We start from the raw sequence: 27,601 nt of genomic DNA on the forward strand, positions 1-27,601 counted from the left end.
TTCTGTGTCAGTTTTTGAGTGTTCAGTTGTTATTTAAAATATTTGGCTGGTGGGTAAAAGGGGACAATATGCAGCAGGTTTTCTAAAACTATGATGCACATTTTTCAATTCTCCCAGAAAAAACAAAAATCACTTGCTGACACAGCAAGTGTTGTAAAAGTACAATGGGTGAAGGGGGAATTCAAGAAAATAGCCAAAAATAAGCAGAACCTTCTATTTTTTTTCTGTTTAAGTCAGATTTTAGACCATCTTTCCTTAAAGAGATTGATTCTGCAGGCACAGCTGAACGTGAGTGCTCAGTCCATGAAGAGGCAGCCACACATTTAACTGAGAAAGTGGGAATAAATCTTAGTTTTCCTTTTTTCTTAAAAAATAATTAAGGCAAAGTTAAAGAAGGAAGACATTTCACATGTACCTAAACCTGTCTATCACTATCCAAATTTCCAAGAAGCTGCACATTATTCACCCATTCTGTAAAGGCATCACAAATCAATGCATTTGCTCATGATGCATAACCTGAAGAGCACAAATGCTCTCTGCAGATCCTGAAAATATTCTTATACTTTTATTTTTTGATTTGTTTTCTCAGCTGATTTTCAGCTTTTTGCTTTTTGTCTCCTTAGGAGTCAGAACCAATCCCCTCAGTTTTTCCTGATTCCTCTTTGCTGGATGACATTTCTTCATTTAAAATGTATTCTATATTTATTTCAGGACCAGAAAATATCTTAAATTGCATAAAATTAACCAAAAAGGCACTCTGAAACCACTGTCTGGACCAGCGTAGCTCTTTGGTTTATAGAACAATAAATTATTTTCTTTCAGATCACAGACTGACTGCATCGAGCATGAGGGCCTCTTTAATTTTTAGGAAGTGAAAGCTTTCTGGTGTTTGTCTTTTGACAAAAATCATGAAGTACCAAACCACACACATGCCAAACATACCTGTTGCTAACATTACTGTTTCAGTCCTCAAAAATATCTGCAAGCTGAAAAGCCGAGTTCAGAAAAATGAAACAAATAAACACCCTCCAGTTTATAGTAACAGCTGATCCTCACTGTAAAGAAGCAGATGGGACTCATGCATATGCTCTCAGAAAATGGTTTACACAACATCTAAGCTATTGAGAAGGTATGAAATGTTCTAACAAGAGAGAAAATATTGTACTTTTGAAGGCAATTTTATGCTCTAGAAAGTTAAAGCAGTATTTTTATAAACTCAGTTCCTCATGTTATTTGTTATGTTTAGATGGGACAATTTTTGCAAGTACCAATAGCTCAATGAACACAAACTAAATTCATCCTAGCTTAGGATTTGTACTAAGGAATCATTACAAACTGTTTTTGTAGAATAACTACAGGAGGAACTAAGATACTGAGGATTAGTTGACAATAGCCCCTGTTTAACCAGTACAAATGAATGGCAAATCTTCTACAAAAGACTATAAGTGTAAAAAATATGCAGCTTTATAATAAAGATTATATGTTAGTTTTCTTCGAGGAAACCCCTTGTATCACCAGAAAGGTGGGAAGGTAATTCTTGAACTTCAGCCTTGTCTCATTAAACCATCAGAGTGCTACAAAAGAACACCAAAGTGTGAAATTTTCCTGCTAAAGAAGCGTCATAAAATATCACTGAGAAGGTGGCAATAAGAAATATCTGTTCATTCGAGAAAAGTCTGTGTTGATAAGGTAAAAGCTTACAAAATCACAAGGAAGTTGAAAAGGAGGAAGAGGATCAGTTGCTCTATTTCTGCAAGACCTAGAGGATATCACACTAAGGTTAACAAAGGATGTGTGCATGAAAGTTGGTAGACATGTACTTTTCTTTGCCAAAAAATACTAAAATTCTGCTGTTTCAGACAGAGATTTAACAAATCCGTGGGAGACTATGAAAGTGTTAGAAGCTATGACTCAAAAAGACCCTAAGCTGGAAAAAAATGTGCACTGGTTCTCTAAAAATGTCTCACTGACTTGCCCTGTTCATATTTTGCTCTGGACTCTTCAACCACTGCAATGGAGAATAACAGAAGTTCAAATTATTCAGTTTTGATCTTTGTGTTGGAATTAAGGACTCCACATCTTTGGTAGCCTGCTCAACTACCTAGAGGCAAAAAGCTTTTCCTTACAGCCTCTCTGGATCCTTCATGTTTAAACACCTGCATTTGGTCTCTCCAGCACCTCACCATGCAGCAACAGGGGACTGGCTCTACCATGGCAACACCCCTCTCATAGCCTGTGGCACTGCTCCAGGTGTCCAAAGCTGTCTCCTCTCTCAGGCTGGACACGTCCAGCTCACCAGTCCCTTCTCACAGGTCTCCTGACTGACATGGTGACTCCCCAATGGACTTGCCACAGGCTATTGATGTCTTTCCTGTACAAGCAAAGGGGGACAAAACCTTGACACAGTAATTGCACTCAATTATTGAGTTGTTCCTTGTGATACAAAAAGCAATGGATGCAATGTGGACTTCTTGTAATAATTTCTTTGTTCAGAAAAATATATACATGCTCTCTTCTTATTCAATCATCTTAAAACTCTGCTAATAATGGAATTTGTCCACCTAAAAAGGAGTAAAGTAGTTCAGATCTGCTAAGCTCCTCTAAAGAGAACAGAGAAGTTTCATTTAAGATAAAATGGCCCCCATCAAAGTCACCTAAAATATTGCTATTGATTTGCAGAGGTATCAGAATATGATTCTTTATAGCTTCTTCTCAACAGCTGAAGAGTCAGTTACTGGGATTTTCATTAAAACAATTCAATGTTAAGTGCTGCCCAGATATTCCCACTTTTGTCAGCTATGATTGAACACACAGAGGAAAGGCAGAGAGGCCACCTAGGTAGCTGCTGGTACACTATTAATGTTCTTTGGCTTTAACAGCACTGAGCACAGTGAAAAACACAACAGAAGCTTTAATTTTAATGTATTTCTGTAGAAAGTAAGCAAGTAATTTCTAACAACAGCTGTTTGTGATGTAGCTGCAGACACTATACTTCAATGAGTTTGTGAAGTACAACACAAAGCCTAAATAACCTCAGTAAAGAGAAACTATCTAAATGAAGAACACTAGAATTCATTTTGAAGAATGGTGAGGTGAAGAAGAAAAACAGAGGGTTAATCTTCATATGCTGGAAATAAACCATGTAAGAACATATTGATTTACAAGTTCTAAAATTTGAGGGAACATATCTGTAATAGGGAAAAAAATTCAGTTTGTTTCAACAAATATTTTAAAACCCCCAATGGTAGATGTTGCAAGTAGCTGCACTTAAACCCTCTGAGCCACACAAAACACCAGAAGGGAAGTTTTAAAGAAGTTTCAAGTCAATATTTGACATTCCTAAGGTATTTAAAATTCAGGAAAATTTTAAATTTTCTGCAGCCCCCACCTCAGTCTAAGAAACATATGTCAGCAGTACAGTGGACTTAGCTGAACCTGAGATTTGTCCTTGCAGAAGGACAAAGGGATTGCTATGTTTTTTCAGTATTTTCACAGTATTTTGTGCAGAAATTAGTGACAAACCCTTTTCCCATAAACAAGGGTAAAAGAAATGTCTTGGTATTCTCCCCATTTTTCTCTAAAGCAGCATATTTTTTCTCAGCTTTTCAAAAGAGGATCCACAGAATTACAGCAGTATTTCATTAGAGTCACATCAAACATCAGCCTCTCTTCCCCAAATAAACCAATCAATCAATTAGACCACTTCAGTTGTGAAGATGTATAAACAACTGATTAATGTTTAATGTCAAACTCCTTACAAAGAAAAAGAGGCAATAAATAGTGCATAAAAAACCCTCCAAAAGCTCAAGGGAACAAAAGTCTTTCCTTTTGATTTACTGACAAAGCAATGTTCTGTACAAGTGATTTGCTAACATAATAATGCCAGTGCAAAAATACCTGTCCTTAGATGTAAAAAGAAACATGAAGAAATAATATAGACATACCTGGTCCAATGCAGAAAGATGCGATGATTGCAAGGATACAAAATATACTGAGGTAAGGAAGCCAATGCACAGTGTTCTGGGTGGATAAAAGACATTAATTTTAAACATATTGTACATATCACAAATAATTTAAAAACTCGCAGATAATAGATAATGCCTTGATCTATTTCAGAATTTAATCTGGGGTTATTTTAGAAAGTCACACATTTCTGTAGGACCTTGTTTGAGTTTAAAGGCCTTGGTGTCTGTGAAATCCCTGTAGAGGAACACTAGAAAAGCTATGAGCCACAGAGTCAGAACTCTAAAAAATCACAACTTCCTGTGCTGAAGTTGAAGCCAACCTGGAACACTGAGCACACCTCTGTCTGCCTCAGGTGTTCCAGTCATGTTTAAAAAGAGCATCTAGGATGGCCCATAGAGCTTCAAGGTTCACCAGTTTGGCTGAAGACTATACAGGACAGGCTGACATTTGATAGAGAACCAGCTATCTGAACTTTGGCAAAGCCACAGTCCAGGGGTTTTCAGCCATAATCTGATTTCATGGACAAGGAAGGCCATATATGCTAGCTTGCCTCTACTTCTAAGCAGTGTTTTCTCTACTGGGACATCTAAATGTCAGGAATTTGAAATATGAACAGCAATTACTGTGGAGTTTGCAGCAACTGCAATTATTTCTTAATCATGTATGTGAACACTTCATTCTAATTCTAATAGTTGAGAAAAAACCATGGATGCCCATTTCTTTCTCTGTCCAACAGAGTTTTACTGCAGCAAAGTGTGAATGAAGTTTTTATTAGAATTTTGCTATTTTTGAAAAGTTTGTTAAGATACATGTAAGTGTGCTTTCATCACCTTTAGTGGCACTGTAAAAATATTCTTGCTAAAGAAAGTAATTATTGTTTACAGTGTTAAGGAAAGGCCCCCATTTTCTGATGCTTTTTCTCTTCTAGTCTGGGTTATTTTTTTCTAGTCCAGTTATGCGGAAACTGGACTCCTGTGGAACATGGTCTCCTGGACATTAACATTAACCAAAAGGGTTGTAGATCTTTCTAAATTACACATTCTAGGGCTCTTGTCTGGAAGCAAATCCAAGATTTCTGAGAAAGAGAAGGTGCAAATATGGAGTAGATATAAATTTCTCTGAGATTAAGCCTATTTGCACTGTGGCCCTTTGTTCAAAGCAAATCTCTAATAATTTAAACATTGAGACCCTTTTCAAAGGAAGTAAAACTGAAAGGCATTCAGACTTCAGGGATTTAAAACAGCTGAAGGTCCTCATGCACCCAACTTGGCTTTAAAAGATCTGGAAGGGAATTTTTCACTCGGCATACAAAATATGGAATAACATCTCTCTTGAGGAAGAGAGCTGTCTTACAGCTGTCCTGGCAGGTAAGTGAAATAAAGCTTTATTGTCATGTGTATAGGGGTAAATCAAATAAAACTGCCATGGTGTGGCACAGACCTGCCAGTCAGCCTGACTTACTGACTCCTTTCAAACAAGAAATGATATTTGGAAGTCAGATTAATGGTACCACACAGGAATCCAAACCAGGAGGAAAACACCTTGATGAAACAAGAACAGCCAAACCCATGCCATTGCAAATGTCAGTTTTACCTCTCTAAAGTCCTTAGGAACATAAACAAACTACATTATTACACAGATGGAAGTCAAACAAGGAAGATTACTCAGGGCCAGAGTTTAAACTGGTTTAATAAATCCTCCTCTGATAATTTGAAACACCTGGGGAATTGAGTACTAGTAATATCTGATAACTTAGAACCATATAATCTTATAAACACAGAAACATATTGACTGAAGGACACCTTTAAAGCTCATCTAGCTCCAATCCCCCTGCAATGAGCAGAGACATCTTCAACTAAACCAGTTTGTTCGGGGCCTTGCCCAACCTAGTCCTGAATGTTTCCAGAGATGGGGCATCAACCATTTCTCTGGACAACCTGTTCCAACACTTCACCACCCTCATTGCAAAACACTTCTTCTTTATATCTAATCTTAATTGACCCTGGCTTCGTTTAAAATTATTATTCCTGGTCCTATGACAACAGGCCTTGCTTAAAGGTCTATTCCCATCTTTATTCTAAGGCCAAGTGTTCTCCAAAGGATAAGTCTTTATATTGCCTATACAAATACCAGAAAACCAACTTGAAAGAAACACCAAATGTGGAAATTTTTCACTAAGAAAAATTCCAAACCTAAAACAGGAGTGACATATAAAGCACAAAAGAAATCTCAGAGTGAGTGAATTACAAACAAAGATACGCCCACAGAATATGGGCAAACTGTTTACTCAGTTATGGATAAAAATGTCTTCATAATAGTTCCTGATATACATAAAGTTTTGAATTAAGGAATCTGATTGTGAGAATGTGAGAAAGTCCCTATAGCTTTTAATGCAAAAGCTTTGAATCAAACTTATTCAGAAATTAGTATGTGAGACCTTTCACTCTTTATGCCAAACTGATCGAAAGAATTGACTTATGTAGGAATGTAGAGAAAAAACAGCATCAAACATGTTTAAAATAGGTAAAAGAGAGGGTGAAAATATATAGTGACCCTAGTGTTACCTGTAAAGTCAGGGAGACAGTGAGAACTGCAAAGAAGATGGTCAACAGCCCAAAACCTCCCATGAGGAGGGGCCTGCGTCCAAGCCGCTCAATAACTAAGCCCTGGAAAACAAAAGGGACATTTGACTTTGTTGAGAAAGCACTGAAGAACTTGGACCATGAAATATGTTCTCACAGTAAACATGAAGATCCAAATTAAACACATGAGGGTTGATTTTACACTATTCATAAGCTGTGACATTCATAATTGTGCTCATAAATATGTTTACAAAATTTAACATGTTCGAAAAAACAAGTCAGCATGGTACCCTTATCTAAGACCACTGAAAAAATTGTTCATTGTTTGAATGGCTTACAAATATGCATCAAATTTCTATGACAATGTTCTTACTATACATAATTTTTAAATGTCAGTACATTGAAGTATTAATTATAGTCTCTTGCTTTTGCATTTTGACTGTTTCCTAATTTCAACATCTCTCTGAATTCAAGTTTAAAACATTTAAAATTTGAGATTTAAATATTTTTAGCACAAATTACATCTTAATTAAACCAAAATTTATTTTAAATTTCTTTTTTTCTTGAGTATAGAATAAGCTTTTGGTCATTATTTTGGATAATTAATGTAATTAGAATATCCAAACAAAAGAAATCCACGCAGCAGAAAACTTTGCTCAGACAAGTCATTTTAATAGTGATACTTGTGCAGTTACACCCATTTTGAATTTATATTTAACATCTGAATGTAAATCACAAAATCTAAATACTTATCTACTAGAGAAAAACACAATGAAGAATTTCTTAAAAAGCTGTGACTTGAAGCTCTGCTAGTCTGACTCATTAAAATAGGCTAATACACATTTTGTTATAACAGCTGATGTACTTTTCATGTTGGTAACTACTAAAATTACTAATTACACTTGGCTTTCTTATGAGAAAAAAAAAATTATTAATATTAAAATGCACCACTTCAAATAAGTTAAAGTCAGAATCACGCAACTATTTTTCATATCATTTACTGGAGACTGAATGCCATCTTCTGCACATCCTTTGAGGAAAAATTAAGATGGACAACTATTAAAACAGGGTCAGGGACTACGTTTCTCTTAGATGGAAAAAATTCATAGATGACTCTCATACAAAACATGGGACAAATAAGATATATAGTTTTCACTTATAAAACTCAAAGTAAAACAAATTCCAGTAAGGGAAGACAGTTTGGACTTGGTGTTCCATAACAGAAGTCTCCCTGGTGAAAGCAATGCTGCTTTTGAGGTTATAAACAGAAAACAACTAAATTTTTTAGTTATGATTATACAAATCCAAAACTTGTTCACTCGCAAAACCCACTAAGATGCTTATGACTCATAAGAAGTGGAAGATGATTCACCAGTTTCCAAGTATTTATGGTTCTGAATGCTCCACAGCTATGCACTGGTAACTGTTACCTATTGAAGATCTATAGTCAAGTCAAAATATACTGTACAGTGGAATAAATGAAATAACAAGAAATCCAGTGTATGCTCAAATACAGACAACAGAACATGACAACTGCTTCCTGTGATAACACCTGAGTTATGTGCCAGGCTGTGTAGGCTGATACTTGTTTCTGTGTGATCATCAACATGCATTTGTAGAAACCTATACCCAGTCATGATGATTAACACAGCTGAAGTTACTGAAAATGTGTAAAAAATATTGCAACCAAGATTCTCTCAACACAAATGTTTCGTGATAAAAAGGCAACTGATATACAAACTACATTAACAGTTCACACAACTTACTTCTGTCTGTCAGGAAACACTTGTGAATAAAGTTAAAGAAGCAAATGTCAACCTTTTCACTTGAGTCAGCTGCAAATACCAGGGCTGACATAATGAAAGCAGTGTGCATTAAAATAGATCAGACAAGCTTCCTTGAATAAAATAAATGTGCAAGCAAGTCCTGCAGTCCAAACAGGAGATTGCTGCATACTATTCCCTACTTATACCCTGGCCCTAAATTATAACTAAGCAAACCCTCTCAGGTTTTCTTGATGTCTCAGCTCTGTGAAGAAGTTTGCTCTCTAAGTTAATGTCAAGAATAGCCATGCTTCCTTTCTCATGTATTTTGGACAAAGGTTTGAGTAAGACTCTGTGACTAGATTCAGACTTAACATGGCAAGCTAATACTGTGTTATTTCCATTTTAAATATCAGGATTAAGATGGATAACCTCATTTATATCAGTTTATGACACAATGTGTAGTATCTTGTACCCAGGAAAAGGAGAGGAACAGCAGAATGAGAATTATAAACTGGAGGTTTTTATTAATATTTTGATGTATATCCATTAGTCTACGGTATGAATTATTAATTTTTAAACAAAAAGGGGCTATGGTATTTAAGTACCTAACCTGGAATTTAGAGGCTTAGCATCAATTTTGACCACATAAGCACAAGCCTCTAATAAATCTGTCTGCAAGGCTCTCACATCAATTTGCCTGTATCTGTATTAAAGCCATGACAGGATAAGATCTTATACAACTTCTGCAGGCACCTGTCTAGATTACTCTCAGCAAAGCATGGGATTGATTACTACATTTCTAAGCTAAGTCTGAAGTATTTTGCAGTAATGTATCTTTAGTCAGCTTCACTTGGCAGTGAAATTTTGTATTCACTGAAGATGCTCTCAATAATCCATACCTGACAAGACCAGCATAGCCAAGACTCAGCCCATGCAAGGACTTATCTTAGCCAGCCACTTTTGTCTCAGTGCTTGGCAACAGCCCCTAGGGCAGCACAAAACCACTAATTTCCTTATTCCTATTCTGTCCCTTCATTAAACTGTAGAAATTTTTGAAGCAAAGATCCTCCTAGTGATGATTTAGTAGTAAAAAGCATTAAGCTATCATGTTTATGCTATAAAAGCCAGACTAGATCTCAGCCTTGATCTGTGACAGCTTTTTTTGGCTGATGGTTTATTTTCTAAGGATGATATTTGAATGTCCCAATGCAGATCATGCTGAATAGATTGATAAAATAATTACTCAAACCCGATGCTTTTAATCCTCAGCAGCAGAAGATACATCTTTAAAACTTCCAATTTCTGAACATAAACTACAAAAGAATTTGTACCACATAAATGCAGCCTTTAACCATGTACACCTTGGGTCTTAGAAGTGGTGTTGTAAGGCAGAAAATCATGATGAGGCTTTTTTTTCTGGAAGCCACTACATGGTTACTTCGACACATGCAGTCCTCATCTGTTCAAAAGTCCATGTGTATTACAACAATTAAAAAGGAATAATGTCTTTACCTAAAAGCAATCCTGTTGATCACTTGTGAGCTAAGGCAGTGTGCATGAGCACAGTCTCTCTGCAGTCCACCCTGCAGAGATGAATATGCCCAAATGCCTCTGGCCTTTGACAAACACAGTGACCTGAGACAGTGCTTGCCCAGTCTCTTTTCTACTGCTGTCTCCATCTGGCCTACTACTGAACAAGATATTACCTTCAAATCCTGGTAATCCTTGACCAACAGCTCGTCAGGGTGAGGGAGAAAGAGGGGGAAATGCCACGTTTGCCCCATTCTTGCCCTCTCAACTTGCATCCTACCGGGATTTGTGGGTATGTGAAGGCCCATTCTGACTTACTGTGAACAATGTCACATGGGACTGCATTAAAAGTCTTACTAAAAATCAGATTTTAACATAACTTCCTAGGAACCCTTAAGATTTTAGCATTTTCACCCCATTTTTTTTTAACTTGCTAAGACCAGCTGCTACTGGAATGTATTTCTTTCTCTTCTGAGCACAGTGGACCCAGAGTTTCAGTGGCGATATCTTGCATCATCCTGTGGAAACCATGGAGGGAATATGTTGGAGATGAGAACACCTATGGAAGTGTCTGGAATGCCCTTTATTTAAGATGTGTCATGCCCTGATCAGGGAATATTTCCTTCTATATTCGGAACTATTAACAGTAAAAGAAACAAAGAACTAGTCTAAGAGCCCTTTCTCATGACATCCTAAAGCAGATTAAAATCAGCTTGCTGAAGAAGGCTGGCTTCCCTGACTTCTGTGTGGTAACTGCAAAGGTTTTTCTACATTCTTTTTTGGTCTAGCACTGCAATGTATTTTAACTCATCCCAGTCTTCACACAGCTTGTCTCTGTCACAGGCTTTTAGTAACACCTTCATGCATCCTCCTATGGGAAATACTTGGGGCACAGTCTTCTCAATATAGCCACATCTAGAGCCTTTCTGTGAACATTATAAGCAAACCAAGTGTGGTGCCACAGATGGCAAAAATTGGATGTGGGATGCTTAATTTGAATAACATTCCCTTTTATTCTATGCTGGCTTCATGGAGGAGGGAAGGAATCTTTTCAGACATTTACTTCTGTCTCCCTTTCCATTCCCCCTGCTGCTGTGCTAAAGAAAGGCACTGGAAAAATGCTTGCTTTGCCCACTAAGAGGAAGACAACAAATAAAATTAACCTGAAATACTAAAAATTAGAAAATAGCAACAGTAATCAATCTTACTGAAGAGTAACTAAGTTTGCCGTGTGCCCTTACTTTAGAAGTTATGGAACAGACTTCTAATAAACACAGGGAATTATTTAGGTATATTCCATCCTGCTTCAAAGAATTGTATCAGGTTAAGTAACTTGCTGCTGTAACATGTCTATGAGTAGTAAATCTATTCAGTATTTCATTCCAGAGGACATAAAACTCCAGAAAGAAACTGAAATTAATGGGCACCCCACTAAAAAGTAATTGTCTATCCAGCCCTCTAAATCAAACCTGTGTTAAGCATAACGGGTGGAATTATCTCTCATTAACCAAAAACTATAGAGAAAGTTTATATTGTCTCCCTAGAGAGAAGCCAGGGCATCAGGTATGCAATGCTACAACACAAGTATTACATGAAGTAAATTAGGAAGTGCTGGTTTAAGTGGAAGTTGCAGCCAAATTATGTGAATGAAAGGAAAATTATGATGCATGTTTCATCTTTCAGTGTCTTGTTAATATGGCTTTTGCTGGAGAAGAAGAGGGATGGAGCTGTAGGCAAAGCATGCTACAAGTGGGCATATCAAGGGATCTGAGGCTGTACAGAGCTGTGAAAAGGATGGAATATTAATTGTCTTTCCTCATGGACCACATCAATATTACTATTATTGTCCTGCTGCTCCCAAGAGGTGCATTAAGTGAAGACTTCCAAAATTTTTCAGTTTCAGTATTTTATCTCCTAAATATTACTTTGCTTCTCTGTGAAATACATTTCTATTTCACAATTTTCCTTTGGCATTCATAAGGATCTCATCAATGGAGGTCATCAATACCCAAGTATTCTTACTGAGGCTGAATCTCATGAGCACCTAATTTATGTATAATGATCACAGATGGTACATGACTTCTAGAGGACATTTCCAATTTCTATTTCATTTAAGATGGCAGAAACTATACTTCTATAACTGTTTATTTCTACTGATATCTTGGAGTTTATTGTGAGTAAAATCTGGTTTCTGCTAGCAAACACAACATATTAACAATACAAGGAAAATTAAGTTTTCTTCTTGCTTTCTTCTGCTTCTTCCATGAGTGGTACAAAAACCATGCACCTGGTTTAACATTTAAGGTTGTGAAAGAGATATTTAAAAAAATATTTAAAAAACTGGGAGAGGCTGGGAGTAGGAGGAATCCCACTGTCCTCAGTACTAGGCATGAAAACTTGATGGGAAATTACTCCAATAAATAAACTACAAAACCCTAAACTGAAAAACTAAATCCATGTTATTGTTCCTTTTAACAATAACAATGAGACATGCATGAAGATTAAGGAAATAAAATTAAGACTAAAAAGCAGTGTATCTTGAAGTGAGAAATTGGAAGGGAACAGAGACACTGGTACGTCAGCATTTCCAGAGGCACAGCAGGCAGCATTAACAGAAAAATTATTATAAAAACCTCCTCTTGAGTACAAAAAGTTACCACACATGCCAGGAGCCAAAGCACACCCATCCAGCTCACTGTATGAAGAGTGTGCTCTGAATAAGCCCCACAAACTGACAGCACAGAAGGAATTGAAAAGATTACAGACCCTATTTATAGAATGGCTTTAATATAATGGAATCATTCCATGTAATTATCATCTGTTTTCACATAAAAGAGGTGTATTCTTCACTTAAATCAGTGGTAGAATTATCATTATTATTTTTCTATATATCTTAAACAAAGAAGCATGTGCGCAGTATCACGAAGAGGAAACTATAAGAGGTAGGCACTTGCATATTTCTCTATTTCTACCTATTAAAATGAATAATAAAATCAGTCTCTTTAATTTAAAAAAATTTAGTCAAAACCAGATTTGTGGAAATTCACTATTTGTGATCATGTAGAGTCCTTATGTCCTAGACTGTAAGAAAACATACATGATAGCTGGATTTAGGTTAACATTTTGTAGGTCACAAGCAGTTACTCTGCCACTGAAAAGGACTCTTTTTCCAAAACCATTCTTCTGACATTTAAAAATGCTTGCTATGTGTTCAGTATTGTTCCAAGACGATTGGTATAGAATATAAGAAGAAAAAATTCTAACAAAGAAAGGACTACTCGCTTGTTTGCAACTTTCCATTCCAAAGACTTTTCCCATTGCTTCTTATTTATTGCAGTGCGAACTTAAATGTGTTTCCTTTAGCAATTAATTGTGCAATCACCTACTAAAACTTGGAGTTTTAGTTGGCTCATTTAGTGCATTTTTTTCCCTAGTCAACTGTTCCATTTTGAAATAGGAAGGAAAATAATGTGCATGGATGAGATTTTCTATTAGCATCTTCCTCTACATTGAGAGCAGAGCAAAGGGCCTGGAGCTCATGTGTTGGGAAGGGATGCCTGTTTGTCCTGAGTGAGGCAGCAGAACTGAACACCACGTGGGTCTCCCTTGCTCTAGCAGGATGGCTTTACTGTTCCACCTCCCTGGGTGGCTGCTTCTGCCACACTGAACACCTGCAGCTGTGCTGAGCCTGAGCCTTCTCTGAACAACACTGCTGCTGCCCAGCATGCACACGAGAAAACTCTGAGATGTGAATAAACTGCCACCAGATAAGGTTGCTTTACCAGGTGAAATAATTTATGAGTTACCACTTGTGGTTTCTGCCTTCTTCCTCTTCATACATACAAAGCACTGCAGGACATACCAACTTTGTCTGTTCCTTTTATGAGTCTAAAGTTAAAGAACATATTAAAAAATGTTCCAAGAAAAAAAATTGGTTTAGGATTAAAATTAGAAATAACATTTTGAATTGCATTATCAACCCTTACACTTAATCAACATACTATTCTTTTTATATTTTAAGCTGTATAAGAAAATAAAATCCAATAATATTTAAATATCAAGCATGCTAATGGATTTTTATAAGCATACTTACAGAAAAAACAGCAGCCAGAGTCTCAACAGCACCAGTACTTAGTGTAACATAAGGGATTATTTCATGACGGATCCCAGATTCACTAAAGATGTTGTTTGTGTAGAACCAGATCTGTATCAGAGAGAATAAAATGAGTTATCAATCATTATAGGTTGAACTACAATATATTGGTATTCAGTTCAACCATCTAACCTGCTCAAGGCCAGACTTGTTAAACCTCTGAGCACTCCCAAATCACCGAGGGCCAAACAGGACAACAGATGTAGGGAAAGGGCAAATTCCAGGTGGATGAGGTACAACACTGCTGTAGGTCCACTTGCAGACCCAGGCAGAATTACAAACAGCTTCAACTCAATCTTGCTTAATTCACTTTAGGAGTAAATCAAAGAAATTCACTTTAAGCTTGAAAAACAGGATACAAATAGGTTTTGTGTGGCTTACCAAGCAGGTTTGTGTAGCTTTATGGAATACTCCAACAGCATGTTACAACAGAGAATAAAACAGGAAAGAGAGGTTGTGAGGCACTGAAGAAGCTGCTCATTTTTAGTGTAAGGTGTTATTTCTGCTTTAACCTCACTGGAGTGTGGACATCTACAGTCAAGCCATCCCTCCAATCGTTCTTTATTATCCACATAAAGAAAAGATACCTTTAAGACTAGAGTTGCTTGGGGAAAAGTAAAATTCTGTTTTTAGGATGAAATTAATCATAGGCTTGAAGCATCTGTCACTAAGGGACAGAAATACAGGTTGTATGACTTAGAAGGAGTCAATCGTGTTTAGTCAGTAAAACCATATCCAGCAGTGACACTATCCAGGCAGGGAATATTTAGTGGCAACATTTTAAAATAACAGGTCTGGCAAACATCAGAGTCCCATTCACATCAACTATTTTTGAAAACCATATATTTGCAAGTGGCTTCATAGAAGAGTATTACTGACCACTGACAGTAAGACTAAAAAACTGGCAGAGCAAAACCAGGATGAGATTCACAGACTTATTACTCTCCAGAGCATTACAAAAACAAATTAGGATAAAAATTAACAAAGTGTACAGTTTTCAAGTCAAAAATTGAATGTTTTTCAGCCTGTGTACCATTAAGGAGAGAAAAAAACATTGGCAAATTTGCTAAGCATACTTACAAGGCTAATGATCACTTTTATAATTTCACTTAAGTTATTTTTCTAACATGGTTTTTGTTAGCTAGTGATTTCATTAGCTAAGAAAATTAGCTAATGATTAGGCTAAACATTTTTGAATGAAAGAGCTGTGGAAAATGGTGCAGAAGGCTCAAAACCTAAATGGGCAACAGCAGAGACACAGGCTTGCATAGACAGAGACACTGCATGCCCACCCCTTCCTCCACTGCCTGGTGTTCTCCACACCAGCTGTGAAGCACACACCATGACAGATCTTTTGCATACTGAAAACATGCATTGTTCCACAGATCCATCCCAGAATAATTTCTTTGCACCCAAAATACAGCTGTAAGAACCGACCTTATAGAAGCCTAGGGATCCCACTTTGGGAATGACTCCCTTAGAGCAATATGTCATACAGTATATTCCTTAATATGCAAAAGTATATCCTTCACAAGTGAAAACTTCACTGTAGCTTTGTGATTTCTTTAGAACTGAGATAAAGTGGTGGAGGATAAATAAATTTATTATGGCTAAATAAATGTTAACAGAGTAAAAGACACTAAAAGGAAATAATTTGTTTAGGTCAGGCTGTCTGGTATTTTGTTATAATTGCAAACATTAACATGATCAGAGCTTCACCATGATTTCTGTTCCATGTGGAAATAAACAAATGTACTGTTTTAAGCAAAACAATTTTTTATTTGAAGTGAAATCCTTAAAAAGAAGCAAGCATTCTCAGGTACCAGCAGGATGATTACAGAAATCTGCCAGCTGGCAATTTCCCTGGAGAATGACCTGAGATTCTCGCCTGAAGGAATCCCAACTTTCCCATATGCCCTGTCCAGATGGAACTTGTGGAAAAGACCAGACTGTCTAACAGGGCACTACAGACAAAGCAAATGAGTTAGAAGGAACCTTCCCTGCCAGCAAAACCTGGCTGATGCTGGCTCACACCCAGCAGGTTGGTTCAGATGCACTCAGGCAAACCAAGGTTCACCAGTATCTGTCACACCTGGACCTGTCCTCTCATCTCAGAGCTTCGGGTGACTTGAGCAGCATCAGGCAGGAAAGCCAGGCAAAAGAGACAAGTTTTTGAAGCCTGGTCTCTTAATCAAGTTGGTTCAGCTATTTCTCTTGACCTCTCTTTTAATTTTCTTGGTTTTACTATTAACTGTTCCTAACAACAGTTTAAATAATCCATTTCAGAACACAATTTTTATGTGAATACTTTTTTTCATGTTTGGTGACATTGCATGAGAGGAGAAACAAAGTAATAATGAAAAAGGAAGGCATGAAATAGCCAACTTAACACACAAGTTTCCTGACAAAAGTTTCCAGTTTTTATGAGGCATATTTTCAGAAAGTGGCCTTTGAAACACTTTTAAATAACGCAGGCATTCATTCTGGACTGGACATGTCTGACTATCCAACTACACCCTCACTTAAGCCAAGAGAGTGTGGCTTTGTGGCTTTGTTCTGCCACAGAATACTGGACAATTTCTATAAACTTAAGTATCCTCAAAGTCACAAAACTATTCCATTTCCCCTCAAAATTTAGCTGTGACTTTTTTTTTAGGTAATGTGCTCCATTATTTGAACAGCCTGTTTATTACTGTGTCATTTTTTTTCCTTATGTGTTGATAAATCTTAAAAAGACTGGATGACAAGATAATTCTGGGATTTTTTTTTCTCAAAAGTGTATCCACAATGAGGAATAAAATAACCTGCCATTAGCTCTGAAATCCTACCATTAGAAGAAAACACTACCTATACAAAAATTATTATAGTTTACCCCACAGGATGAAAAAACTCTTCTAATTCCCTCCGAGTGATTTGTAAAAAGCTTTTAGATATCAGAGTTCCAATTGCATTAATCTTTTAAATGGTCTTGGACAAATTACTTTTATTTGGAATCTTAAAGCTATAGAGATACCTGAGATAAGTCTGAGCTAGTGTTCATAGATACAAAAGCACAAAGACTTAGTAGCCCTGGTGGGAAAATCTAGCTGGAGACTGCTGTTGAGCACAGTGAGAGTTCCTTGCAGTAGCAAGAATATTGCTTTTTATATATATAAACAAGTAATGCCTTTGAACTATGACAAAAACCCCTTTCCATTTGAGGTGCTTCATGAGAATATTTGTTTTGTGCAGCATAAATCATCCAAGCCAGATGCCACAGGCTGCAGCAAGGATAGTTCTGACTGGATATAAAGAAAACACTTTTTGCAGTGTAAGTGGTGTAAACACCTGGCAGAGGTTGCCCAGAAGGGTTATGGACTCTTCACCCTCAAATATGTTTAAAACTCAACTGCACAAGGCCCTCAGTAGCCTGAGATAACTCTGAAGTCATTCCTGCTCTAAGCAGGGGCTTGGACCAGGTGGAGGAATCTTCCAACCTAAACTGTCCTGTGACCTTCTCATATAGGCTCAGACAGATGGCAAAGGAGACTTCTGACATCCACTAGCCTCAGAAATATTAATGGCCAATAGGGTTTGCTGGTTTATGTCTTTTTCATCTTTTGCTTCACTTTCCAAGACAGGAATATTGAAGAAAAAAAAAAGAAAAAAAAAAGAAAAAAAAAAAAAAAAAAAAAATCAAATATGGAGTGTGACCTTTTAAAATCACTTACAGGAAGTTTTGCTGACTTCTATAAGTGTTGGACTGCACAAATCGAAGCTGAAATGTCTACTGGAAAAACTCTGAATAAGCATGGGGCATATCTAGAAATGGAGAATCTGAGTATCAGAAATGAAAGTTGTATGCTCTTTCTTTGCTGACCTCTTCTCCCTTTACAAGTATTCTTTCAAAGTTAACACACCTTGGCTTTCCTCAAACTCTCTTTGTTTCAAAAGCCCCCAAACAATACAGACGTCTGTGGATCTTCCCACACGCTGCTCCCACTGAGTCATTACTAGTAAGAAACAGCCAAAAAAGGGAACCCACAGAACTAAGCTGGTAAATGGTAGAGCCCAAACCTTGTTCCAAAGGGAAGGAGCTCCCCAGGAGCTGCCGTGGCCTGAGGAAGGACACTTACAGCGTTCAGCCCACAGAGCTGGTAGCAGCCCATGGTGACGACCACGGTGACGATCTGCCAGCGCACGGCGCGTGTTCGCAGCAGCTGGACGATCGACACCAGCTTGGTGTTCCTCTGGACCCGAGACTCTGCCAAGACCTCTTCTATTTCCCGAGACACGTCATCTTTCCCAAGGAATCTCTGGAATGCTGCAAAGAGAGGACACGTACTTTAGACTGGACACTTGGCCCTGTGTGCATTTATAACTGTCCTGACTCTTTAAAATGGAAATGTTTGGCACAAACGGGAGGTATACATGACAACTTAATTATTCTTCTGCCAACAATATAATTCTGCTCTGGATGAGATCTGGTTCATCTCTGCTATTAGGCTCAGAAACTGAAACAAAACCATAAATTATTTGTCTCCCTACAAGATCTCTCTTATCTTATTTCATATATAATATAGCCTAAGATCCAGTGTGGACCTTAGAAGAGCTAAAACCCTGTGTGACTTGAAAATATTTATACCAAAGCACCTCTGAACATTATTTGACTTGGCTACTTTTGCAGCCTAACAGTATAACTAGCTTCATTGCTGGAGAAAGACTGATTAGAGAAGTAGTAAGATATTAAAATGCATATAAGTCTGGTAAACCAAGAAAGGGCAGACATTGGAAAGGAATAGTTACTGTTATTCATATTATTTCATATTCTTGTTTTAAATATTAGACATAATTACCCAGAACAGTTCAAGACTTTAAATTTTTCAGTGCTGGAGTCATGGGAACAAATTTACGTGCCCAATGTAAGCAAACAACCAACCAATCTCATCTCCCCCAGACATCATTTAGTATTGCACACTGATAACTCACTGAAATATCCTTCCACCGTGAGGCTTTCCACCTCACACCTCCTCCAAGACAGAAATACCTCTGCTGGATGTGATGTGTCTCCACCAGCCTTGTTTGACAGATACTGTCTATGCAGGTGATACTTTTGTCTCAGTCTAATGAATAAACCCCAGGGGTTGGCATTTTAAGAGATGTTTAAAATGCTCATCATCTCAGAGTGACTGCAGAGAAACAATGACATTACGCACACTTTTGAAACAAGGCTTGCAACCCAGTAGGACGCTAACACTCCAAAAAAATCCTTTACACAGCAGGTCACTTAAAATTGTTATTTTTATTAAATGAATAAGTTTATTTAGTTCACCTAAGAGAGAAATGAATTTTTCTTATCCACAATTTTGCATGACTGCCTATAAACAAATGATCACATATTTCAGTATGTTTACACACCTTTGGATCATAAAAAGCACTTTGACTGTCACAAAAACTAGAGATACTGACTAGTCATGGTTATACATCCAGACTCTATTTTGATTTTGAAGTCACAAATTTTTATCTTTACCCAGTAAGTAAAAAGGCCAAATAGTGTCATTTCATTATTTTGAAGGATAGATCACACAAATGATCTGGTGGCCTCCCCAGAACATCCCTCTCTGACACTTTGGTGAGTGCACAAGGCTGCACATCCTACTTGGCTCCCAATCTGGTGGTGCAGGGAACTAACTTGAGATGTGGGCCAAGTTTTACTGAGACATTTAACATTTCTAATGCACTTTAATGGACCTCACATGATTCTGCTTAAAAAGAAAAATGACTTTTTTAAGGGATGAACCACCTCTGGGTGTTGAGTCAATTCATCACATTCATATATTCCGATAACCAGTTTCTCTCTTGTGAGAGGAGAGGTCAGAATTTTTAAATCTCTCAGTCAAAGCATGAGCTCTGTCTTTTCACACAAGCTGTACAATCAGAAATGAATTAACAAAATGAGACCTCAGAACTAAAACTTTAAGCTGCTCAATTTTGTCTTTTGTTGTTGCCTATTTTTTAATAAATAGCATGTTAAACACTCATTTTAATGAGTCAAATGTATTTAAAACAGTGATAAGAAATGTAAAATTAGAACAATGTGTGCCTACAATGTATTTAAGTCACTGTCTCATACTGAAATTACACTTTCCTCAGTACTATTAGCCTGTCAACTGAGAAAAAAATTCAGGGAAAGATGAGAACAACCAGACATATATCACCATAGTTTTCCGTGAAAGAATTCTCTCAGATTTTTAAGCATCTGGTTTATCAGTGTAATTAGGTCAGTACATCATTTTCTTTATTTTTACTGTCCTTAGAATCCTCAGCATTACTTTAGAACACACAAGTCAAAAATATAGATGCAGTCAAGTAAAAAGATAGCAATCTGTCTTTTCTGCACAAGGGAGCTTGCTGTGTCTCTAGAGGCACCAGGAACTAAAAAACTGCAATTAGCAAAATTGTCAAGGACAAGGCTGGAAAAACACAGACACTCAATTTTTTTTCTTTCCTTCTTGGTGTTAAGTAAAGAGATGTAAATGCCACTAGGCAACTTTGATGGATACTTAAAATTAACAAGTCAAGAAATGCTAAGAAATTGCTATGCTATACATGCATAATTTTTAATAGACATCACCCAACCTTCTTGGAAGGTTTTGCACTTCTTGGAAAAACATTTTCCTGCTACTCAACAACTCAACTTTAATTTCTTCCACTACCAGTTTTTCAGTACCATAAGAATCACAACTTTAGATGTAAATAATGTGGAAATAAATTCTGCATTAGCAGGGAGATAGAGAAACTCAAAAGTCTTTCAATGTGTGACGATCAATTTATTAGTTTTACATTCTACAGCCTGGCATTACTGGCACTGAGAGGCACAGCAGTCGTTCCTCTCCTCGCTGCAGTGACTCATTTCCCTCTGTGACTGGCTGCTTCTCTCTGTGGGGAAGCCTTATTTTCATGCAACACTTTAATCCCTCTAAGGAGCTGCAGTTCTAGAAACTTTTAAAACTTTCCAGATTATTATTTAATTCCCGTGGATCAAAAGGATATAGAAGCTCAGCCCTCAAAAATTGGAATACTGCCTTCATAAATAGGAAAATAACTGGATGGTTCCAGTCAAAGGGAAAGAAGTCAAGAAACCCTTCCATTTACACCCCCAGTTTTTATTCATCTTGCCTAAGGGAAGGTGAAGCACCTGAAAGAGGTTTAAAGAAATGGAAAAAAATCAGTTGGTACCAAGTCTAAAACCAATCAGACCTTTAACTGAAAACAGACACCCAACATCTCAGCTACATGGGGAATTACTAGTTCTTTTTCCACTATAATGCTTCCAGGACTGCAAAGAAAGCAGTTGTTATCAAAAGAATTAACATGCAAACTTTGAGAAGAAATTTTAAAAGATCAAGGTGCTATTGAGTGGTTTACAGCATAAACCCAGCACCAGGCCAGAGGGGTAGAAAAAGAAAGAAGTGGTCAAAGTTTTTTGAGCTTATCCTTTGAAAAGTAACAGACAAAAAATTAAAATAAGCTGCAGGAGTATTATCGTCACCTGTTTCCCATGGATACATTCACTTCCTTGATGATTAATTACATTAAATCCAGTGTCACACTGTCTCACACATCTTTGTCTAAGTTGTGCTTAAACAACACCTTCTTTGGCCACTGTTGAAGACAGTAGAAATTTCCCTGTAGTAACTCCATGTCAACACAGAAATAATTTACAAAATGAACTAATAGTTACTTTCAAATAAACTATTTTTGTTAGAGTACTGAGTATCCAGCAGAATAATTCAGGTGTATCTTCCTAGAAGAGCTATAAGTATAAAAATGCTATTTAAATCTAGAAAAATATTGATTATCTACTAGCATGCAGCATAGCAAAATTTAAGAAAAAATATCAGGAAATATAACTGCAGGCAAATGATTTTAGGCTTTTCCCACATGACACCTCCCTCTTCATCTAAGTAAAGGACACACAGATCTTGTTAGAGTTATTATCCAGTTAAGGATTACATCTTTACCTGTTTGTATGTGTGGTTTTACACACATCAATAAGCCTGCTCAGTTTTACCTGAAACTAGCCAAGATGTACAGGTAAAACAAAACATATACATGTCACCTTAAAATAACACAAGAATTGGTAAACAGAGTAGTATTAAAGGTCCAAAGACCTAATATCCTTTCTAAAAGACAGGAGCTTTAAGAAAAGTTTAAAAACAAATCAGACACACAACAAGCACTCCAGCTTTTGGCAGGCAAACATCTGAGATGAAGCCTTTGCCAAAAGCCAGCAAGTGTAGTAGTCATGGTTGTCTCTTTCTTTCCAGTAAGAATAGTTTATAATCCTTATAGACATACAAAACCCACAGAGAAATAAGAATAAATCATATTTTTTTGTCAGTCACAACAACTTATTTTAACCACTGGATTTGCAGTAACTTGTTCCTCCTGTAACTTTGGGTTTAAGACCTCTTCAGTCTATGTGGTCCCCCTGAAGGGCTTTGTAAAAAATTTGCTACCTACTTTTTTAAACAGGAGTGATGCTCTTTTGTCACATGAAAAGGCATCAACCCTAATTCATCTTTCTAAAATTTTAAATCTATGCTTCTCATTATACCTGTTGTAATGCTTCTTTCATAACCATGGGACTTTTAATGTGTGACTGAACATACTTGAAGAACAGATTTTGTATGTCACCAACAGATGTTGCTGTGACATTTTATCCAAGTTGTTTGACCCTTAAGACATAACAAAATTCTTGTTCTCTGGCAAGCTGGGGTACCAGTTGAATTCCATTATTGATTTACATGACCTGCTATTGTAGCTGCATAGGAAATGCAAGGTTCCTCCCTGTAACAGAGCACTTCAAAAAAGACACCTCAACTCTCCAACTGCAAGTGTTGGCTGCTTGGTGTTCCTACCAACTGCAAGTGTTTATAACCAATGCTGTTAATCATAACAAATGTTCCATTTTATTACTACTACTGATTTTACTTTATCATCATTGTGATACTCACAGATCAGGGGTGAACTTGGCATGCAACTAATAGACAGCTAATGTGAAATCCCTGTCTTACTGTCCTAGAACCTGGATGGTAAACTGATGTAATTATAGCAGCAGGTTTTTCTGTTTTTTTCCTGTTTCTACCCCTGTCATTCTTCCTTTCCACAATCTCCTTCCAAAGTCCTTCTCTTCAACCACTTCAGTACCCATTTCTCGTGTGCTGTCTGGCCTTGATTAAGAAGGATCACATCAGTTAAATTCTTGGCAATTTCTTCTCTTCTATTCTTATCAAATGAGAAGAGTATTAGTTATGGGACCTGGGAGAGGAGCTGGGATAGTTCTGCCCTTGTTTCATTCAGACTTAGTTTCTTGGGCAAAGCAGGTTTACAGATTACTCTGTTGTTCCAGTGGACTGCTCTCTCCCCAAAACACATGGATCCCCCATTCAGCAGTGAGACGGGAATATGATGGTTCAGTTCCTTTGGGTCCCAGGGAGTAAGGCACAGGTTGATGACCTGCTTTTGGCAGCAGACAGCAGCACGTCAGACACGGTGTCCGTATGTCCGATCAGCTGCCCTCAGTGTGCACCACCTGCACTGCTGCAAAGGGGAAAGCAGGGAAAAACCCTGCTAATGGGGATCAGCAGACCTCACTCATCTGAGGCACTGCTGCCCCTGTGACCCAAAGAATAGCTTCTCTTGTGGTGGTGTGGTTTAGGCTTGCACATGATACCCCTCTGCTCTACTCTCGACCCTCATTCTTTCATTTTCTCATTGCTTACACAACACGTTTTGGTCCTTCCCCTTTTCTCAGTCTCTTATTTGCCCCTTAAAGACATCTGCCAGAAAAGAGGTTGTATTTTGGTAGTTACTGGTTATCTCCTGAGATGAAGAAGAAAAGGAAGGGATGAATGCAGGGGCAAAACTTTGTGGAAACTCAATTACTTAAATTATCTCACTTGATATCATTGCTCTAAAACAATTACTAAGATTAATATTGTCAGCTCCATTTTAGGAGCTTTGATATACATGCATACTTTAGATTATTTCATAAAGAATGTAGTCATCTGCTTTAAATACAGCAGACCTTTTGAAAATAATAGTTTTATATTTCTCTGACAAGTTATAATCCACAGTGAAATATATATTTGCATGAATAACCTGGATCCATTAAGAGAAAGAAAAGGGATGTAGTCAGTAGAAAGAGTTGCAAATTTCCAATATTAATATGCAGATTTAAGCTAAGAGGTAAATGATTTAAAAGCATTACTGTAGTCATCATTAAAATGAAGAATTCTGCTTTGTCATTATATCACTTACAAGCAGAAGGGCATTTTAATAAATCGCAACTCCTCCAGTCTCCTTAATACCTAGACTTTTCCTCCCCCATTTCTGCTGATAATGTGAATATCCAGATGATTTGTCTTGATTGTTGATTCACTCTCCTATTTTTTGAATTCCACTGTAGACTACACTCAAAATGAGTTACACTGTGTGCTACAACATATCTCAGAATTTAGTTTTATTCTTTTAGAATTAATAAAATCCAAAAGCACATGAACATATGCAGTTATTTTGAAAAGCTTTTTATATCAGTTGTCTCTTTTTTATCGGAGTATCTAAATTTATAGTCCTTAGGGTGGCTCATGAAAGCCATCTTCCTGTAATCAGCAAGCCAGTGGCTAAAGCTCATTTCCCCAGACAACTCCTCTCCTGATGCCTTCTGCTCCAAAACCTACCTCCAACACCACTGGATTAGATTTCAAATCATTTTCAGAACATGTATGCTGAAAACATCCCAGAGTGCAGTTGGCACATTACCAGCAATAGTAAATGATGTGTATTTCAAGGCAGGTGGTGTTATTTTACTGGCATGTTTTATAATTTTTAAAACCAGTCTATGAGAGGTCCAGTTTCACTGCCGGTGCTGAGGTCTCCAGGTACTGTAGCAGGATTTTCAATAGTTCCTCATAGCAAGTGTGACATTATGCAACAGCACTGCAGATGCAGACTCTTTGCCAGCCATAGCTCTGGAAATATATCTACAGTTTTATCAGGCAGAAAAGAGCCCGTTCAAACTTGGCACCCAAAGGCATTTCTTCCCTGCCCAGCCATGGTGACACAGAAGTTTCCACCCAACCCTAGCTGGGTCCTGCATCCTGCTGGGTGCTCTGAGCACAGCTGGCAGGGCAGCCCCTTCCTTCATGGTCCTTGGAAAAGTGGTTCTCTGCCTCCTCAAAACTCTGCTGGCTCTGTGAAGCTAAAGAACTCTTCCCAAAACCTTGTTGCTTTTGTGTTCTTTCTTTTTTTAAGCATTGAACTGTATCTCTAAGTGTCTGAGGCTCCAACATTTATAGCATTCTTCATTCAACACCAAACTGAGATAACATGGGAGTCTCTTCACTTGTGTGCTATTTCTTTTTCAGAGGGCTCTTCAGAACAAAAAAGGCCAATTTTCAGTTTCAAAATAGAAGAAACTGGATAGAGTTGCATTAATTTAATGCTAAAATATTATTAATTTTATATTTCAAGTGTTGATACACACTTCAAAAGTAATTTTGCAAGCATCTAGTTCGTGACTGAAAATGTTAAGGATAATATTCAAATGAAGTTTTTAAGAATAATTTGTAAAGCACTTATGTTTGGTATTTTGGTATTATAATCAGTCTCCTTTTTTGTAACCTCCTGTTTTTCATATGTCATTACAATAGAGCTAAACCAAATTTTTAACATTCTCTCAGCTGTACTGGGACCATGGTAAATTTACTGGTGTGGAGAATGCAGCAGCTGTGATCACGCAAGCAAATAGTTTTATACATGGAACCTAAAGTAAGGACAAAATATTCTGTATCTGTGAAGCTGAGGCAATATGGAAGCACTGGAGTGTTTCAGTTAAACAGATGTGTGGGGTTTTTATTAGATCTACAAAGGTTATTGAGTTACAAAACACAGGGTCAAACACAGCGACTACTGGGGAAAAAAGCAGCAACGGAATCTGTGTTTTTATTAGTCAGTGTGAAAAGACTGTTGATAAGGGAGAGTCACAATGACTGAAAGCACCTTTCACTTCCAAATGAGCCCTGCACAGAGTGGCTGGCACACCACAGCAGGCTGATTTGGTTAGTTCTGGATCACCATGTGTAATGTTATATGAGTTACCTTGCTGGAGAATTTGATTTATAAAAACTTCAAAGGTACAGCTATATTTACGCATACAGAGACAAATAAAAAAGGTGAGAAAAATTATTGCCAAGAGATTGTCTCCTATGAGAATATTCTGCTTCTAGAGTGGTATCAGAATCAGTGTCATGGGTAATGTAACAAAAAAAAAAAAAAAAAAAAAAAAAAAAAAAAAAAAGGTGTTTTTTATTTCAGCTGTTAAAACCAGGTGGGGCAGTGTTTCTCATATCTTTCACAACTGTCCACCCTCCAGGGGATATCTTCTGTTAATGGGCCATTAAGGCTCACCAGTTACATGACACATCACATCATCCCATTGTGAGATGCTCCACCCAGAGAGGGGGGAGCCAGCCATTCCTACCCAGATAAAAACTGAGCTGTAGGAACACCAAGCAGCCTGTCTGCACTGGATTCCTGGAGGAAGACCAGACCCATTTTGCCAGCACTGGACCCTTTTTCTACAGGATCATCTCTACTCCAACAAAACCACATTTGTTACTCCAGGAGAACTTATGTGAACTGCTTTCAACACCCTGACAAACAGGGTGTCAGGTAATATTTCCGACTCTCTCAGGGTTTTCTAGGACTTTTGTCTCTTTGCTTGTTTGGGTTTTTTTTTGTACTACTGCATTTGTATTTTTAATATTCCTAGTAAAGAACTGTTGTTCCTATTCCCATATTTTAGCTTGAAAGCCCCTAATTTCAAAATTATAATAATTTGGATGGAGGGGGTTTACACTCTCCATTCCAAGGAGAGCTCCAACTTTCCCTGACGGATACCTGTCTTGCCAAACCAAGACAATGAGGTATCTCCAGCCTGAATCCCTACAATAAACACACTTTATTGCAAAAAAGTAACATGTCATACCTTTTTCTGCCTTGCTCCTGTTATGCTTTTCGAGTAGGAGGTACCGAGGACTTTCGGGAAGAAAAGGCAGAATCACAGCTTGTATCAATGATGGAACAATGATTACTCCAAACAAGAAAGGCCACCGAGATTCCTGCAAACGGATGCAAACAGGAGTCAGTAATACTCTCCCATAGTGACACTTGGAAGAAAAATACCTTTGATAGGAAACACTGTAATTTTTTATCATTCAAAGTATTGTCCACCACCAAAGTGATGAGTTCCTCCTAAGCTTAGTAAGTGTTTTGAACACTTCCCTCTCAGATCACCTTACTCAAGGGCCAAGTCCCCAGACTACTTTCCACTGATAGTTTTTATTTTATTCTTTCACTTCAGCAAGGCTTACAGCACCACGTTCTGCATTGTATGGGATGTAATGCACTCCTCAAACCTGAAATGGGGCCCAGGATAACCAAATAACTCCCAGAAATAATGAGCAGGGTATCTCCTAATCAAACTTTTCACTTGCCCTTGTAAGTTAGAGAGGTGTTTTTAAAAAATTCTCCTGGGATGGGAAAAACAACCTGACAAA

General features: G+C 37.4%; 1 protein-coding gene across 2 annotated transcripts in view; it reads right to left on the minus strand.

Moving 5' to 3' along the window:
* SLC2A9 (solute carrier family 2 member 9) overlaps positions 1 to 27,601 on the minus strand; it is a 102,240-nt gene that overhangs the window by 25,973 nt on the left and 48,666 nt on the right. For both annotated transcript variants that reach the window (XM_063401618.1, XM_063401617.1), the window contains 5 exons: positions 27,031 to 27,163; positions 18,113 to 18,300; positions 13,938 to 14,048; positions 6,531 to 6,632; positions 3,945 to 4,020 (listed from right to left, as the gene is read on the minus strand). In XM_063401618.1, the coding sequence (XP_063257688.1) occupies positions 3,945 to 4,020; positions 6,531 to 6,632; positions 13,938 to 14,048; positions 18,113 to 18,300; positions 27,031 to 27,163 (610 nt within the window). The remainder of the gene's footprint in view (positions 1 to 3,944; positions 4,021 to 6,530; positions 6,633 to 13,937; positions 14,049 to 18,112; positions 18,301 to 27,030; positions 27,164 to 27,601) is intronic.

This window comes from Prinia subflava, chromosome 7 (assembly GCF_021018805.1).
Source record: "Prinia subflava isolate CZ2003 ecotype Zambia chromosome 7, Cam_Psub_1.2, whole genome shotgun sequence".
Taxonomy (NCBI): Eukaryota; Metazoa; Chordata; class Aves; order Passeriformes; family Cisticolidae; genus Prinia; species Prinia subflava.